Raw genomic sequence first — 16,483 nt, forward strand, 5'->3', positions numbered from 1 at the left:
TTGTAAGCTCCAAAGAAAAAAGTCTGAGTTTGCAGGAAAGCTGTGTGCAGTGGTATAGAGACAGAGCGACACGCGTCATAATCTGAAGACCACGCCCCCCGGGGGGGAAAACAATCCAACGCTCTCCATTGACTTTGCATTGCGGGAGGCTGCCTTCTTGTCATTTCGGACTTATAACAAAAAACTGAACAATGTATAAAAGCTGATATGTGACAAAGTGTACTGCAAACAAGCTAAACAAAACCCAGACGTTTTTATAAGCTGTTGACCCAAAAAACGAGCGTGTAAGGTCAAAAAAGTGGATTCAGGCCATTGAGACAGCGCGCGACGGGTCATATTACACTGAGAACTACGGCGAATAGAGGGGAACATAATCAGCGACAGTAAATATAATATATAAAACGGACATTTGGATATTTGACTTAACAGTGACAAAATATTTACTGCACACATAGACATATTGAGGCATACTGAGTGTCAGGATCCCAAAATTGACCCATTCTTCCTGCTGAAGCTTCACTTCGTATTGCCTGTATCCACTTTTATCTTCTTAAACGCTCGTTTTTTTTGGGTCGACAGCTTATAAAAACGTATTTCTGTGTTTTTTAGCTTGTTTGCTGTACACCTTGTCACATATCAGCTTTTAGACATTGTTCTGTTTTTTGTTATAAGTCCGAAATGACAATGAGGCAGCCTCACGCAATGCAAAGTCAATGGAGAGCGTTGGATTGTCCCCCCCCCCCCCCCCCCCCCCCGGTGTGGGCGTGGCCTAAATACGCTCTGTCTCTATACACCATTCAGCACTTTTTGCATTTGACATGCTGACCTGCCTGTGCTTCCCACTGCGGTTCACCATTAATGGAACACTCCACTTTTTTTGAAAATAGGCTCATTTTCCCACTCTCCTAGAGTTAAACAGTTGAGGTTTACCGTTTTCGAATCAATTCAGCTGATCTCTGGGTCTGGCGGTAACACTTAGCATAGATCATTGAATCTGATTAGACCGTTAGCATCTTGCTAAAAAAAATGACCAAAGAGTTTCGATATTTTTCCTATTTAAAACTTGACTCTTCTGTAGTTACATCGTGTACTAAGACTGCCGGAGAATTAAAAGTTGTGGGGGTTTTTTTTCTAGGCCAATATGGCTAGGAACTATACTCTCATTCCTGCGTAATAATCAAGTAACTTTGCTGCCGTACCATGGGTGCAAGTAGGCACAATGATATTACGCAGAAGAATAGAACAAATTTAATATCGGTGCATCTCTCTAGATCTCTATAGCTAGCTCCGGAAAAAAAATTAAGAGGCCACTTAACGTTTGAGAAGTCAATGTTAAATGGCCTCTTAATTTTTTCCAGAGCTATTAAACAATTTTAGCTTTTTTTCAGTTCAGCGGAGCATGTTGGATTTCCCTCAGCATGTGTCCTCCTGTAAGGATGTCCGCACAGCCAGCACCGAAGCCGATAAGAAGCTGTCAGAGTTTGAAGTGGAGATGAGTATGAGGGAAGATGTTTATCAGAGAATCGTGGCTTTGGAGGTGAGCAGAGACAGAGCACTAGCACATCTCTCTCAGGAATTAAATGCTAGTATCTCTCAGGGACTGAACTGAGCTTTTAAGAAAGCTGAGGATACCTGTTAACTGACTACCAAATAGGTCAACAGTGTGTTGCTCCACTAGCATGTGCATAATTTTATTAGCCCTGAATGATATAAAAAGGATAAGGTAAAGATGACGCAAGTTTAAAACACCTTCTCTAAACCTCTCATCATCCTATAGTTTTTATATATTCATTTATTATAATTAGGGGCCAAGCACCGAAATCGTTAGCGTTTTCTTCTTCCCCTCTTGAGTCTATGGCAGCCCATAGAACCGCTTGCGGGAAAGTTATAAAATTTGGCACACAGATAGAGGGTAGTCCCAACTGTCACTTAGGCATGTGCCGGTATCAAATTTTCATGTTGCGATTAATTGCTGAAGCTTTTATCACGGTATACGGTATTATCACGATATTGAAATAAGTTGCAAAAAAAGTGTTGTCATACTATAACAGGTTAAATCACTTTCTTATAACAAAAGAACCAAACATTTAAATACTATAAAGCAATACACAAAAACGTATAAAGTAAACAAATATTTAAAACGGATTAAAGTGCAAAAGAATTATAAAGAACAATAGGTATGCTGAAATGTACATTTAACTAAGATTAATACATGCTTTAGAAGTATTTTTCATTGTCAGTTTGTTAATGAAGGAACTAATGTTAAATACTGGAGCCTTGTAAAGTGTTTGATTGAACAACAGTCAGAACATATTCAAACAATATCTAGGGCATGTAATTTAGTCCAGATTAAAATATAAAATGCAAGTTTGAAAATGAATAGTCTTTAAGTATTATGTATTAGGTTATGTGATTACTGGGGAAACGGCTGCATTTCTGCTGTTCCGTCAGCGCCCTCTGCTGTCGAAGTATGAATGTGCACTTCAGCGTGTCCCCTCATTCCGCCATGTGCTCGGCTCATGCACGGTCTATTTACATCAGTGCACGTTCCTCTTTGACGTGTTTTTCATTTTAAACGGTTGATGGGTAAAGTATTCTTTAAATTCATTCTAAAAATCTGAATAATTCGTAATAAATAATTATTCACGGTATTTTGAAGTGCCCACGATAACAATATTGTGCATGTTCATTATTGCGGTATATCGTATTACCGTTTACCGGCACATGTCTACTGTCACTATAGCAAATTTTGAGTCTCTAACTCAGTCCCTCTAGCGCCACCACCTGTCCAAAGTTTCACTCATATTTATGCTAATAACTTTTGAACCCTAAAGGCTAGAAACAAAAATTGTTCAAGCCAATGTGATTGCATGATAACTTTCCCACCATTTTTAATTAACAGAAAAACCTACTTTTGCGACCTCTTCCTAGGCCGTTGCTCCAGTTCTCACAAAAATTTAACCAGATCATCTTCAGACCATGCTGACTAAAGTTATGGAATTCAAGTTGATTTCTCAAAATCGTTTTTGATAAACGTGCAAACAAATTTTACGTTGTGAAAATGCACTTAAGGCTATATCTCCGCAACGCTTTATCGTATTCAAACACAACTTGGTACATGTCATCAAAAGCATGACCTGAGGCAACATGCAGCGCCACCTACTGGTCCGGAGATACGAAAAATGCCTATTTTTGCTTATAGCTTCTGAACCGTTTGTCCAAAAATCATAAGTGGCACATGATATCCAATTTTACCATACTGGGCATTTTGGCTGTCGGCCATTTTGAATGATGTGCTAAAATGCTGTATTTTATGAATACATGAACGGATTGTTACGAAACTCGGTATGGGTCATCACCACGATGCCCTGAAGCAGCCTGAGAAGTTTTGAAACAGTGCCACCTAGTGGAGAAACTTTGGCTGTGGTTGACTTATTTTCGCGAGAGTCATCTCCTTATGCTGCGTTCACACCGCGACTAGAGCGTCTGGCGCGAGTGATTTCCATGTTAAGTCAATGGAAAGGCGGGTTGACGCACGTCTGGAAGTCCTGCGGTGCGATAGTTGCGTTTCACGCGGCGCAAAGGACGCGATTCAGCCTTATTCGCGCGTTGGACGTGAATTGAGGGTCTTGCGCGATACACCCGTTATGCGCGAGTGGTGCTTTTTGTGCATTCACACGTTTGAAGCGAATTCACGTCTGACGCCCGAGTTGAAAAATCTGAACTTTGGCGTCAATTTGCGCCGCGTTAACCAATCAGGGGCCTGCTCGCTGCTGTCACGTGGTGAAGTGACGTGATGAGAAACCCTGCATAATTTAAAAATACTACTATTGTGTCACAAAGTAGTTTTAAGACTTTTTCAAGTGAGAATGTAGTTGTTTAAAGCTCAAATCCGTGGTTTATTTATAAAGAGGGCGCCTATTTAAAAAAAAGAATCTTGTGTTTTTGGAGTTGTGAGATCCAGGCGATCATCGGGCACTCAGCGCTCATTAACCCTGGCGAGAGCAGCCTTTCCTCGGCTAGTCCTTCTGACGTTTGCTGCTGGCTCTGTCCTGTAGTGGTTTGTCTTGTGTGGATCTAATGGCCGATCTTTGGTGTCATAAATCTATAATTTGTTGTCTGCCAAATTGTTTTGACTGAGGGCAAAGAAGTTATAACTTATTTTTTTTAAGGATATTTAAATACACATGCAGTGAAGATAATGTAGGAGTTGCCTGGACCACATTTGTGTGGCTATTAATGATTAATATATATTTATGAAAATGAAAAGAGGCAGAGTGGTGTTTTATGACATTTCTCCTGGAGCGCCGCGAATGGATTCAAAATGTTCGAGCGTCCAACTAGACGCAGTAGACGCGATTTTGACGCTCTATTTGCATTTGGTGTGAACGCAGCATTAGACTCCTGAATTGTTGCTGAGTCCAACGATGCCAGACTTGCCAGGTTTTGGCATATGGTTTGTGCAGCGTTGTAATTTAGCGCTTAAAAAAACGTTAGCTGATATCTTCGAAACTGCTCGTCCGATCGAGACAAAACCAGCGTCAGAAGTTCGGAAACATAGGTCAATAGCTATATGCTTATGCCCAAATGTCAAAATATTGATAGTAAGGAAAATCCAATCAAAGTCAGGTGTCAGTATTTTTCATATAAATGTCTAACTTCAAAACGAAATTAGATTTTCACCAAAATTGGCACACGCATGTATGGGCTCACTCTGAGGACAAATAAAAAAAATGGTGGGGTTGTGCTTCTTGGTGGCGCTATAATAGAACAAAACATGAAATTCCCATAGACTACAATGCATTTTTCAGCCTTTTCTTTTACCTAAAATCATCTTAAAATGTGTTTAATTGCTCATTGCTGCAGTTGATCTGATGTTGCCAGCCATTTTGGCATGTCTTTGTGCTTGGCCCCGATACTGGCTGCTTGCAGCTATATTTGTTTGTTGTTATCTTTTTTTTTTAACAGAAGCTGTCAGATGAGAGTTTGACACCCGAGGCCAAGCGTTATATGGAGAGACTTCTAAAGCTTGAGAAGAGAAATGGCCTTCATCTTCCCAAAGAGACACAGGAGGTCAGATATTAAACTTTCTGTTTGTGTAACAGTAGCGCAAACACACTTTTCTAGCCTGTAACTGAGTTTTGTCTTCCCTGTAACAGGAGATCAAAAAGATCCAGAAAAAAATGAGCACTCTGTGTATTGATTTCATCAAACACCTGAATGAAGATACGACTTGCCTGTATTTCTCTCGAGAGGAGCTTGGTGGGTGGGCAGAGTACTTTCCTTGCAGAGAGACACTGTGGATCTGATTTAATCCCTCCTTAAAGATTAGTTCACTTCGGAATAAAAATATCTTGATAATTTACTCACCCCAATGTCATCCAAGATGTTAATGTCCGTCTGTCCATCCATCCGTCCGAAAAAAAATCTAGCGGGAAAAAGAACAATTATATACATTAACCACACATGCTCATCTTGCACTAGCATCCACGACTTCACATTACGTAGTCACATTGAAAGTCACACGTGACATGGGCGGAAGTACCGCCCCAGTAATTACAAACAGATCGTGCAAAGACTAAGTCAAGCGCCCTTTACAAAAATAAAAAGGTAAAACACAGATGTCGGATTTCGAAGTTAGTGTGAAGTCATTGATGCTAGTGCAAGCATTTGTGGGTAAAATGTTTTTTTGAAAATTGCTTGTTTCGCTAGATAAGACCCTTATTCCTCGGCTGGGATCATGTTGACCCCTCTGAAATGGCAATTTGGACCTTCAACACGTTGGACCCCGTTGAAGTCCACTATATGGAGAAGTCCTGGACTGTTTTCCTCAAAAACCTTAATTTCTTTTTGACTGAAGAAAGACAGATAAACATTTTGGATGACATGGGGGTGAGTAAATGATCAGGAAATTAATTCCGAAGTGAACTCATCCTTTAAGACAGTTATTTTAATATTAAAATAATGGGTAACTCCACTGTGGGAGTAAATAATTGTTTATAACATAGTTTGCCCTAAATGCAGAACACTGTATTAACTAACTGTATTAGTAACTCTGCCAATACTTGTCTTGAGAAATGTCTTCAGTGTTTTTTTATTTTTTATTATTGAATTTGAGCATTAGTAAAGGCGCATCAAAGTAATTTTCCATGTCAAAACAACAATTGATTTTTAGTGACAGACTTTTTTGGTGATGTGAGAAAATTAAACCGAGCTGAAATTGACATGCAAATAAGGTGACGACCAACAAAAACAACTACATTTAAGGTATTTTAAGTGCGCATTAGGTTGACGCCATGATATAATGAAGATTACATTTTCGGTAACAATTCCAATCAAAATGATGGATAAATTATTTTAATATATTTCAATAGGAATAAAAAAATATTTTTATAAAACAGAACTTTTTTTATATATATTATGAAACTAATTTTAACTAACCGTTGGGCAAAAAAGTCATGTCTACATAGAATAACATGCATATTAATATTATAAAATAAAAAAATAATTCCTAATTATCTGCAGGGACTCGAATTAATCTGTGAACCATTTATTTACATATGTACCGATTTGCTAAAATCAGACTTTTCAATAGAACGTGAGGAGGGACATTAGATTTTAGATTAGATTTATTTTGTGTATTGCCTCAGCTTGATCAGCTGTGCACAATTCATTGACATTAATAAATAAATAATCATCACGCGTAGTGTTTTGTCATGCTACACTTCAACATGTTGAGGGAAAAACTGCACTGATTTTCAAAAAGCTGATCAATTCTCATTTGCTAGCATTGCTACTTTTAGTTCCCTGATAAACAGTGCTCATGTAAACAGTTTTTTTTCTTTTTCTGTTACATGCAGTTTTGATGAATAAGATGTGGGGTAAATGTTTTTTTTTTAGGTGGGCTCCCTGAGGATTTCCTCAACTCTCTGGAGAAGGATGAGTCTGGAAAACTGAAGCTCACTCTGAAGTATCCTCATTCTTTCCCCACCATGAAGAAATGCTTTGTCCCAGAGACACGGAAGAAGTTAGAGGAGGCTTTCAACTCGCGCTGCAAAGAGGTCAGACATCCCAGAAATCACCTGTAACCAGAATATTTTTTTTCGGGTAGCATTCTATATGGGTGATGCTTTAATGAAAATGAGTCATTTTAATAATGTTATTGTAATGATTCCCCTGACAGGAGAACTCTGCTATTCTGAAGGAGCTTGTAGAGTTGCGCTCTAAGAAGAGCAGCCTGCTGGGCTTCAGCACTCATGCTGACTTTGTGCTTGAGATGAACATGGCCAAGGCCTCCAAGAAGGTCGCAACTTTCCTTGGTAATGACTGCTGTCTTTACATGGAAATGTACCCAAAAGATTATTGTACAGTCGTGCTCAAAAGTTTACATAAACTTTGCAGAATCTGCAAAATGTTAATTATTCTAACGAAATGGTAGTCCACAAGACAAAAAAAATAGCTGAATTTATTTTAAAAAAAACCTGTTCAAAAGTTGATTCTTAATATTGTGTCGTTACCTGGATGATCCACTACTGTTTTGTAATGTTTGTTCATGAGTCCCATGTTTGTCCTAAGCAGTTAAACTGCCCAATGTTCTTCAGAAAAATCCTTCAGGTCTTGCAAATTTTCCAGCATCTTTTGCATATTTGAACCCTTTCCAGCAGTGGCTATATGATTTGAATATTACGGTTCATATTGAGATCTATCTTTTCACACTAAGGACAATTGAGGGACTCAAACACAATTATTAAAAGGGTTCAAACATTCACTGATGGTCCAGAAGGAAACACAATGCATTAAGAGCCGTGGGGTGATTTGAGGATCAAGGTTTATTGTGCTTAATTTGTCTTCTATTGCTTCCGAAGGGCAGTACATGAGAGAAATTGATAATCAAATAAAATAAGAGAAATTTGGACATTGGACAAAAATACTGTTCTTTGTTTGTTTGTTTGTTTGTTCATTGTTATCTTTGTGCTGTTGTGTTTAACCCTTTGTTCTATTTCCCCATGTAGAGGATCTGGCCCGTAAACTGAAGCCACTGGGTGAGGAGGAGAGGGCTGTCCTTCTGAAGCTGAAGGAACAGGAGAGCCAGAAGAGAAATTTCTCCTTCACTGGAGAACTCCACGCCTGGGACACGCGTTACTACATGACCCAGGTGGAGGAGACCCAGTATGCAGTGGATCAGAACCAGCTAAAGGAGTATTTCCCAATGGAGGTGGTTACCAAAGGCCTTCTGGACATCTATCAGGAGCTATTTAATCTCAACTTTCAGCAGGTAGAGGGAGCACCTGTCTGGCACGATGATGTGACGCTGTACTGCGTTAAAGACCGCTCCTCAGGCCAGGTGTTGGGCCAGTTTTATCTGGATCTTTTCCCCAGGTAAGCACTCATATCTAGTTTCTACAGAAGTTGCGCTGGTGGGGGATCTGAAAATCTTTCATTCTTAAGAATACATTTCTTAACTGCTATCTTTGTTTTTTGAAAGATGTGTATTCCTAAAAATACTTACTGTATTACTGTAATACTGTGTATTACCAGAAATAAGTGTGCACAGGTACTCTGAATTGACACCAATTATCAATCATGTAAAGAATGATTGGTCATGATTGTGTGATGTAACTTTTTGCAGAATTCAAAATTCAACCACTCTACAAAAGAGTCAAATAGGGACCTCCTTTTTTTTATTTTTATAATTGTAAAATAATTTTCAGCAGCATTTAGCACAAGAATGACCATCCATTTACTCTAGAGAGGGCGCAAATGGATGCGACAGAACTGTGTCCTGAGACAGGCTCTTAAAAAAAAAAAAAAAAAAATACATGTATTAAAGATGCAGTGCTAAACGCCTGTCAAGCCAGTCATGATGAGACTGGTGTGTTATGATTATTGTGGGAATCTGCAGGCAGAGGAACAGACTGCCTTGGAAAGTTAGAAGTTCGTAATGCACCAAAATAATTTTGTATAATTAATTTGTTGAAATATAATTGTTCAAATGGTGGCTGTAATAACCGGTTGTCTTCATTATTTAATATGTTTGAAAAGTTAAGTAAAAGAATAAGGAATATAAAATGGTACATATTTAGCAAAATGCTTATCTTTTAGAGTTTAAAGTATTATTTATTTTTCCCTAACTGAGTTACGGACATTGAAAGGCAATCCTGAGGTCAGTGTAACGTTATGGTACGTAGGGGTGTCAACCTACACTGGTCTCACGGTTCGATTACGATTTATCATACCTTTTACATCTGTGAAGTATCCCTTTTAAAGGGTTAGTTCACCCAAAAATGAAAATTATCCCATATTTGACCCACCCTCAATCAATTTCTGAGACCTTGAACCCATTTATTTCCTGAACGCAGAGCTTCAGTGGCAGTTTCAACAAGCTTAATCGCTAATTCTCCATTATCTTTGTAGGGATGGTAAGTACGGCCATGCTGCATGCTTTGGCCTGCAGCCCGGCTGTTTGCTTCCGGATGGGACCAGGCAAATGGCTGTGGCTGCCATGGTGACTAATTTCCACAAGGCCACCGCTGACGCGCCATCCCTGCTGCAGCACAACGAAGTGAAAACGTACTTCCATGAGTTTGGACACGTGATGCACCAGCTTTGTGCTCAGGTCTGAATTAAGCCTTTCAGTGTCACTTAGTGTAAACTATTTTGCAGTGTGTGAAGATTAATATGGATGTACTTTTGTTTGTTCAGACTGACTTTGCAATGTTCAGCGGGACTCGCGTTGAGAGGGATTTTGTGGAAGCTCCATCTCAGATGTTGGAGAACTGGGTCTGGGAGAAGGAGCCACTGCAGCGCATGTCCAAGCACTACAAAACTGGAAAACCCATTCCAGAGGAGCTTCTGGACAAACTCATCAAGTCCAGACTTGCTAACACAGGTGACCATGGACAAAACGACAGTGGTCATTTTCACAAACAAAAACTTGAGCTGATCACCTGCTAGCTACTAGTCCACCTGAAATAAAAGCTTGCACTGTAATTTGTCACACTTTCCTAGTCTTATATTGAATATTTCTGTGATCACAAATCCAAAGGGAAATTGTCTTTTATTGCTGTTTATTACTGAAATGACTTTCCTTTTTGGCTGACATAATTTTTATTCAACCCCTTCCTTACAACCACCAACTTTATTTTGGTTTGTAACACTTACTTTTAAGCAAGCCCCATCTTTTTTTCTGTCTTTTTCTTGTGAAACTTGGAAAAATGTGAGATTGTGGAAAAATGTCCTCCAGTATCTCAGATTTCAAGATCTATTAAGTCTGGATTATTAAAATGCGTTCTTTTTTTCAGGGTTGTTTAACTTGAGGCAGATTGTTCTTGCTAAGATGGACCAGACTTTGCACACGAAGAATGGAATCGACGCTGCTGAGGAGTATGCCAAACTCAGCCTAGACATCCTGGGTATTCCTGCTTCACCAGGTAAAATAAGATTTGGGTCTCGGTTAGTGCTGGGCGGTAAACCGGTTTCAATTTCGCAACGATATGTATTTTTTAAAATACCGCCATACTGGTGAGTAGCTGAATTGAAGAGCACTATGTAGAGTGTATAGAGAGCAGTCCTGTATTATCTGCAGATCCTTCTTACACTAATGGTAATTTACTTTTATAAAACAAAAATGAGTAACTCAAAACTAACTCCCTTTAATACTGCAAATACCACATAGAGCTATATGATTTTCACAAGGGGGGGGACGGACACTGGACTCGAGGAATAAAGTCACAAATGGAGCTTACTCCATAAAGTGGAAGGTCACAGAATTGGGCAATTTTTGGGCAAAAGTATGACTGTACAATTAATCGGATATCAATACGGACTAGTGTCTGAATATTAAATCTCATAAAGACTGCTATTGAAGTCTGTATGTTCTGCCGTGTCTGTGTGAATGAGTGCCGCGGTTTAGTCTACTATACACATAGTGAATGACACGCGATTTCAGCGTAATAATAAATTGTTTCATCAACAAAGTTCCTGAGGAGCACATTCAAAGGATCTATCTAATCATGTCATTCCAACCTGCTGTCGGTAATCAACATGTCTACAAATCAGCACAAGTGGAGGATCATATAAATACCCAGTCAACTTACCAATGTTCCTCGACAAGTTTTGCAGCATCCCTCCACCACCCCGTCTTCCTCACACTCACCTGGTTACTTCCTAAACCAGACATACGGGGAGAGTACTCTGGGTTCGGGCCAAATACCGAGCTCTGAGCCCTCTCCTCAGACAGCATGCCAAATACACATACCATTCATTCGATCTCACTTATTTGTAAGTGTGAACTTGTGAATAATAATGCTTGTTGAAAGAGGTCTCATACACCTAGGATGGCTTTTATAAACTTATAAAAGAACCATAAATTTACAATGATTTTCACAATGTTGCTTAATTTTTTCACCTATAGCAAAATTGGCACAAATATATAATGAACATTTGTAAACGTCATCTCTACTTTCAGCACTTTACAAATTTAATTCTGCACAGGGTTTTTTTTTTTTTTTTTTTAACAGGTACAAACATGCCGGCCACCTTCGCTCACTTGGCAGGAGGATATGATGCTCGGTACTATGGTTACCTGTGGAGTGAAGTATTTTCCATGGACATGTTCTACACCCGTTTCAAGCAAGAAGGCATCATGGACACTAAGGTGAGCTTAACTTATAGGGCTTGTGAGTCCTCTGCATAAATATGCCTTTTGTATGTCTACTCATGATTCTGTGTTGTTAAACAGGTGGGTCTGGATTACAGGAAGTGCGTTCTGAAGCCTGGAGGCTCTGAGGATGCTGCTGACATGCTGAAGAAGTTCTTGGGAAGAGAACCCAAGCAGGATGCATTCCTCCTGAGCAAAGGACTCGCGGTTAAGGCTAAGGCCAAGCCGTTAAAGTCTCAGACTGATACTTCCTTAAAAAACAAAACGCTTATCACACTTTCTCCAAACCCTGCACTTGTGTAAAGAGCTTTAACACTATGGATGTTTGAAGCATTGTTTTAAATGTGAAAATTGAATTGAAATATGTCCCAAAAAAAAAAAATCTGTAAATGACACTTGTTGCGTTTTAACTGGTTTCTGCAAAGCTTAATGAATTCCCTGTAGAAAATGCCGGGGAACTGCTTCAGTGCACTCGTAACACATCATTTGGCTGATGCCATGTACGGAATGCCAGTAACCTGATTCACAACAGGTCATTAGCAAAGCATTAACTTAATATTGGGTGAATTTCACCCCAAAAAACATAAGAAATAAGAACAAGAAATTCTATTTTGCATAAAGAAGATTAAGACTTTAATTACATTTATGGTATTACGATGTGTTTAACTAACATATATATTTTTAATTTTTTTTTATAACTGAGGGGGGTGAATTTTTTTTATAATTCATTCGTTTGCATTATATAAAGCATTAAAGTTCTGCATAATTAAGGGTGTGGCCACTTCGAGTGACAGGTGGATAGCCATATATCTGCTGTCTGTTAGTCATAGATGAACAAACTTCAGTTTTTACAAGACCCAACTGTGTGGCCTGCGACGGATTTAAAGTATAATAATTTAAGATGAATTCATGAAATGGTCTCCTAAAAACTTCAAACAAACTTGCCTTGTAATACAAGGACTTTCAACAAATTATTTAAACCGTATGGCCCATTGGGGAATTTTATATTTGACTCTTAAAGTCTTAACCACTTAAACTCTGCGGACCCGGTACAGGGTCCGGAATGACATCATCATGTATATACTTTCAATTTTAAATGTCTGTGGAGGAGCTCTGACCTCATATGTGCTACCATTTGAAAGCTTAGAGTCTCTACTTTCTGGAGATATGCATCACTTTAGCATTTGTTTTACACAAAGTAACTTATTTACACTAAATTACTCTGGTACCATTTCCGTCTGGATTTGGCCTACCCAAATTGAAAAGCTTCCCATACACACATACAGTGGTTTCTAAATACAAAATGTAGGTGTCATTTTACAGAACTGCAATACAAATGATACAAACTGCAATATAAATACATACAAATATTTGTTTTATTTACCATATTTAATTATTGGAGGTTTTCGTAATATTCTGATTTTGATTTTGAGGAATACTGAATATTTTCACATTTAGACTAGAACTACAATAACCATCATGTTCACACACTGACACACTCATACACACAACGCCTCCGCGCACATGTTTGTTTTTCCCCCCAGCATTGGGACAGGAGAGCTGTCATTAAACGGAAAAACAAAGTAACTTGCGTTACTTATTTGAAGAAGTAACTCAGATATTTTGTTGTAAATTTTAAAAGTAATGCGTTACTTTAGGTACTTGAAAAAGTAATCGGATTACGTAACTCAAGTTACTTGTAATGTGTTACCCCCAACACTGGCTATTGATAATAAACACGAGACAAATTCAAAAAAGTCATCTTTATTTATATAGTGCTTTTTTTTGCAGCTTCACAGTGGTAACAGGAAAATAATACAATAGAATTTGAAAAAGCAAATAAAGAAGAGTTTTAACTACTAGCTGAAGGCAGACAATATCATAACATACACATAAAAAACTACTCTGAGTAAAATAATTTTCACTTGGTGGAAAACGCATACTTCCACATACTTTTTATTTCCATAAAAAAACACATACTTTTCCTTCTCTAGTAAACTACTCTCCAGTAACATGACAGGAGAGCAAGGATTGATCATGCAGACCGTTCAAGTGAGGGCAAACCATCTCTATCAAAGTAATATTCTATAAAAACTAGTGCTGTCAAATGATTAATCGTGATTAATCGCATAAAAGAAAAAGTATATATGTTGTACATTTAGTTATACATAATATGTGTGTACTGCGTATAATATGTATATATAAATACACACACAAGCAAGTATATATTTAAGAAAAATGTGCTATCTTTTTATATAAAACATTTGTATATAATATAAATATATATACAGTATATACATGCAAATATTTCTAAAATATATACATATATGTGTGTGTATTAAAATATACATAATTATACACAATACATACACATAAACTCAAACTTTTATTTTGGATGCGATTAATCATTTGAAAGCCCTAATAAAAGCATGATATGAGATCACACTAAACATACTTCATGAACAGAACAGAGAGACCTGCAGAAAACATCAGTTAAGGATGTTCACCTTTAACAGCCCTCAGGTCTCCATCTCCACCTTCCTCCTCACATGAAACACAAGACACTGGCAGTATTATTATATAATCAGCACTTCATGAAATATCACTATTTTAGGCAGGAAGACATGACAACCCCATTGTGATTCACATTTAAAAATGACAAATAATTTTAAAAAAAATTACTAGAAAAAAAACATTCAAAATCAGAATAAGTTAAAATATTTGATTAAAAGCTGCAGGTAAGCATTAGCATAATACAGTATGTGATAACAGCAAGATGCCAATATTAAAATGATAGCATAAATATAACAGTCTTTAACGGTGTTGGCAAAGATACCAGTAACAACACCTGGTATCAGTAGTGCAGAGTCGACTGAGTATACCTGACTGACAGCTGCCTTCAAATGTTCAATTGAGAAATGATTTAGTTGTTTAATTGATTAAGTTGAATTGATATATTGTCCTCCAACCTAAACCTACCCATTGGTAACCCGGTTGAAATATTAATATGAAATAACTAATTTAAGTAATTAAGTTTAAAATGGCTGTGCCTGCTGTTATGTTTAAAATAAGGTGGAAACCGTTTTAATCAGTTCTCCTCTGTTGGACTTCCGTTGGCTAGATGGCACAGTCTCAAAAAAAAACTAGTGTCCTAGAAATGTAGTCCTGAAACTGCGGTGGTCCTCAAAGTGCAGCCTCCGGTATTGCAGGCAGATAATATTGATTCAATTGCGCTATATGCAAGCGGTCAAATACACTTCTTGGTCATAATGCCGTCTTGGTGAGGTCAGTTAAAAGAGGATGTAAACAGGCGGGACAAAATGTCCAGCCCTATCTCATGAAAGTGCGCAAGTACGGTCCGATTTTGTAAATCCGCATCCGATCCGTTTTCCGACAACAGCACTAATTAAAATCCGCACACGACCCAAGCCGCTTAAAATAGAACCGACACCCAACTTGCACCCGAAATAAATCCATTTATACAATATTTTACAACATATTTACAACATTTAAACTCATGTAACAAACATTTTTAGAAGTAAAAATGAAACATTTAAAAGTAATTCAAGTGTAATCAACCTGTCTGTTATCCAATCCGGCTGGTCCCTTTCAATAATAGTGTCAAAATAATAAATAAAGTTATGGTGGTGTTTAAGTGGGAGCCTCAGTCACCGCATGGGATGTCCCATTAGCAGTCTTTGATTGGGGGACATTCTGATCAGCAAATTTTGTATGTTTGACATCTCCTCTGAAATAAAACACAGATTCACAGACGGTAAAAGAAATGAACAGGATTGATGATTCACCTACACAAACAAAGAAATACTACAAAAATTAGATTGGATTGTGTTTAAGAAATTTGGTGTGGTTTTATTTTCTTAAATAATTGACATTGTCTTTAATGTAGGATGTTTCTCTTAATGAATCTTCAATCTGATAAACATCACATTGTCAAATTCTGTACCACATTAATACAACAGTAATGTTTGAATACCATAGTGTGTGATGCTATGTAATTAAAATAACAAACAATAATACTTCACATGCACACAGACAGACACCACTTACTTTCTTCTGACAGTAAATCACAGCAGCAGCTACAGCAACGAACAGCAGGACACCAACACTTATTCCAGCTATAGCACCTGAAGACAGACCTGAGCCTGTAATGAAAAAGTCAGTCATGTCAATTTTACTCTGTTTTGAGTTTAGTTTTATGATATTGAACTGACAAACGGCGCCATTTGGTGGGTTTTTTAAGGAACAGCAGTTAAAACAGCATCAGCACTTTGGCGAAACATCATTGCTCAGAGGGAAACTGATTGTATGCTTTGTGCAGATTAATAACATTACCCACAACATTAGACAGAATAAAACACCTTAAACACTATATTTAAAATACATTGAATGATTAAAGCACACTTACCGGTGACAGAAACACTGAAGCTCTTAATCCTCCTAATACTGAAGCTGCCCCTGCTGCTGAAGATCTCTAGCTCATAATCTCCAGAGTCTTCAGTTGTGATGTTTGTGATGGTCAGAGATCCAGCCGGAAGATCCAGCTTCAGTCTGTCTCTGAATCTCTCTTTACACTCATCATCTGTGCAGATCTGACTCTGATCTCCAGTGATTTCAGCGATGAAAATGCCATTATAACGCCACGTCATCACATCATTTGGGTTTCTTAGTACACTAGGATCGAAAGTGACAGATTCTCCCTCCTTTGGTGACATGGCTTTTAATTCCTTCTTCTCAGCAGCAACATCTAAAAACAAAAACAAAAAAAACCAGCTGGTTTAGGATATTTTTGCTGAGCAAAACGAC

At 38.0% G+C, this 16,483-nt stretch overlaps 1 protein-coding gene and 1 long non-coding RNA gene across 2 annotated transcripts; one reads left to right on the forward strand and one right to left on the reverse strand.

Annotated features, from left to right (window-relative positions):
* The first annotated feature begins 4,974 nt into the window (after positions 1–4,974).
* On the forward strand, positions 4,975–12,053 carry LOC307120219 (thimet oligopeptidase-like). Its single transcript, XM_079807105.1, has 10 exons — positions 4,975–5,073; positions 5,160–5,262; positions 6,901–7,061; positions 7,184–7,319; positions 8,013–8,379; positions 9,415–9,616; positions 9,703–9,889; positions 10,302–10,430; positions 11,520–11,656; positions 11,741–12,053. The coding sequence occupies exons 1-10, from the start codon at positions 5,011–5,013 to the stop codon at positions 11,960–11,962; spliced, it is 1,707 nt and encodes a 568-aa protein (XP_079663231.1). The 5' UTR covers positions 4,975–5,010; the 3' UTR covers positions 11,963–12,053.
* Positions 12,054–15,249: 3,196 nt separating this feature from the next.
* On the reverse strand, positions 15,250–16,190 carry LOC307120600. Its single transcript, XR_013815821.1, has 3 exons — positions 16,086–16,190; positions 15,728–15,822; positions 15,250–15,407 (listed from the first exon to the last, which is right to left on the reverse strand). It is a non-coding gene; the product is annotated as an uncharacterized lncRNA (long non-coding RNA).
* Between the last annotated feature and the right edge of the window lie 293 nt (positions 16,191–16,483).

Source organism: Gobio gobio (genome assembly GCF_949357685.1).
Source record: "Gobio gobio genome assembly, chromosome: 24".
Taxonomy (NCBI): domain Eukaryota; kingdom Metazoa; phylum Chordata; class Actinopteri; order Cypriniformes; family Gobionidae; genus Gobio; species Gobio gobio.

What these genes read in the sequence shown, in the direction of transcription:
- LOC307120219 (XM_079807105.1), top strand. Translation starts at nt 5,011, where the DNA reads ATGGAGAGACTTCTAAAGCTTGAGAAGAGAAATGGCCTTCATCTTCCC. An exon ending in TGCACCAGCTTTGTGCTCAG is followed by an intron (nt 9,617 to 9,702) that starts GTCTGAATTAAG and finishes TTGTTTGTTCAG; the next exon opens with ACTGACTTTGCAATGTTCAG. An exon ending in GGGTATTCCTGCTTCACCAG is followed by an intron (nt 10,431 to 11,519) that starts GTAAAATAAGAT and finishes TTTTTTTAACAG; the next exon opens with GTACAAACATGCCGGCCACC.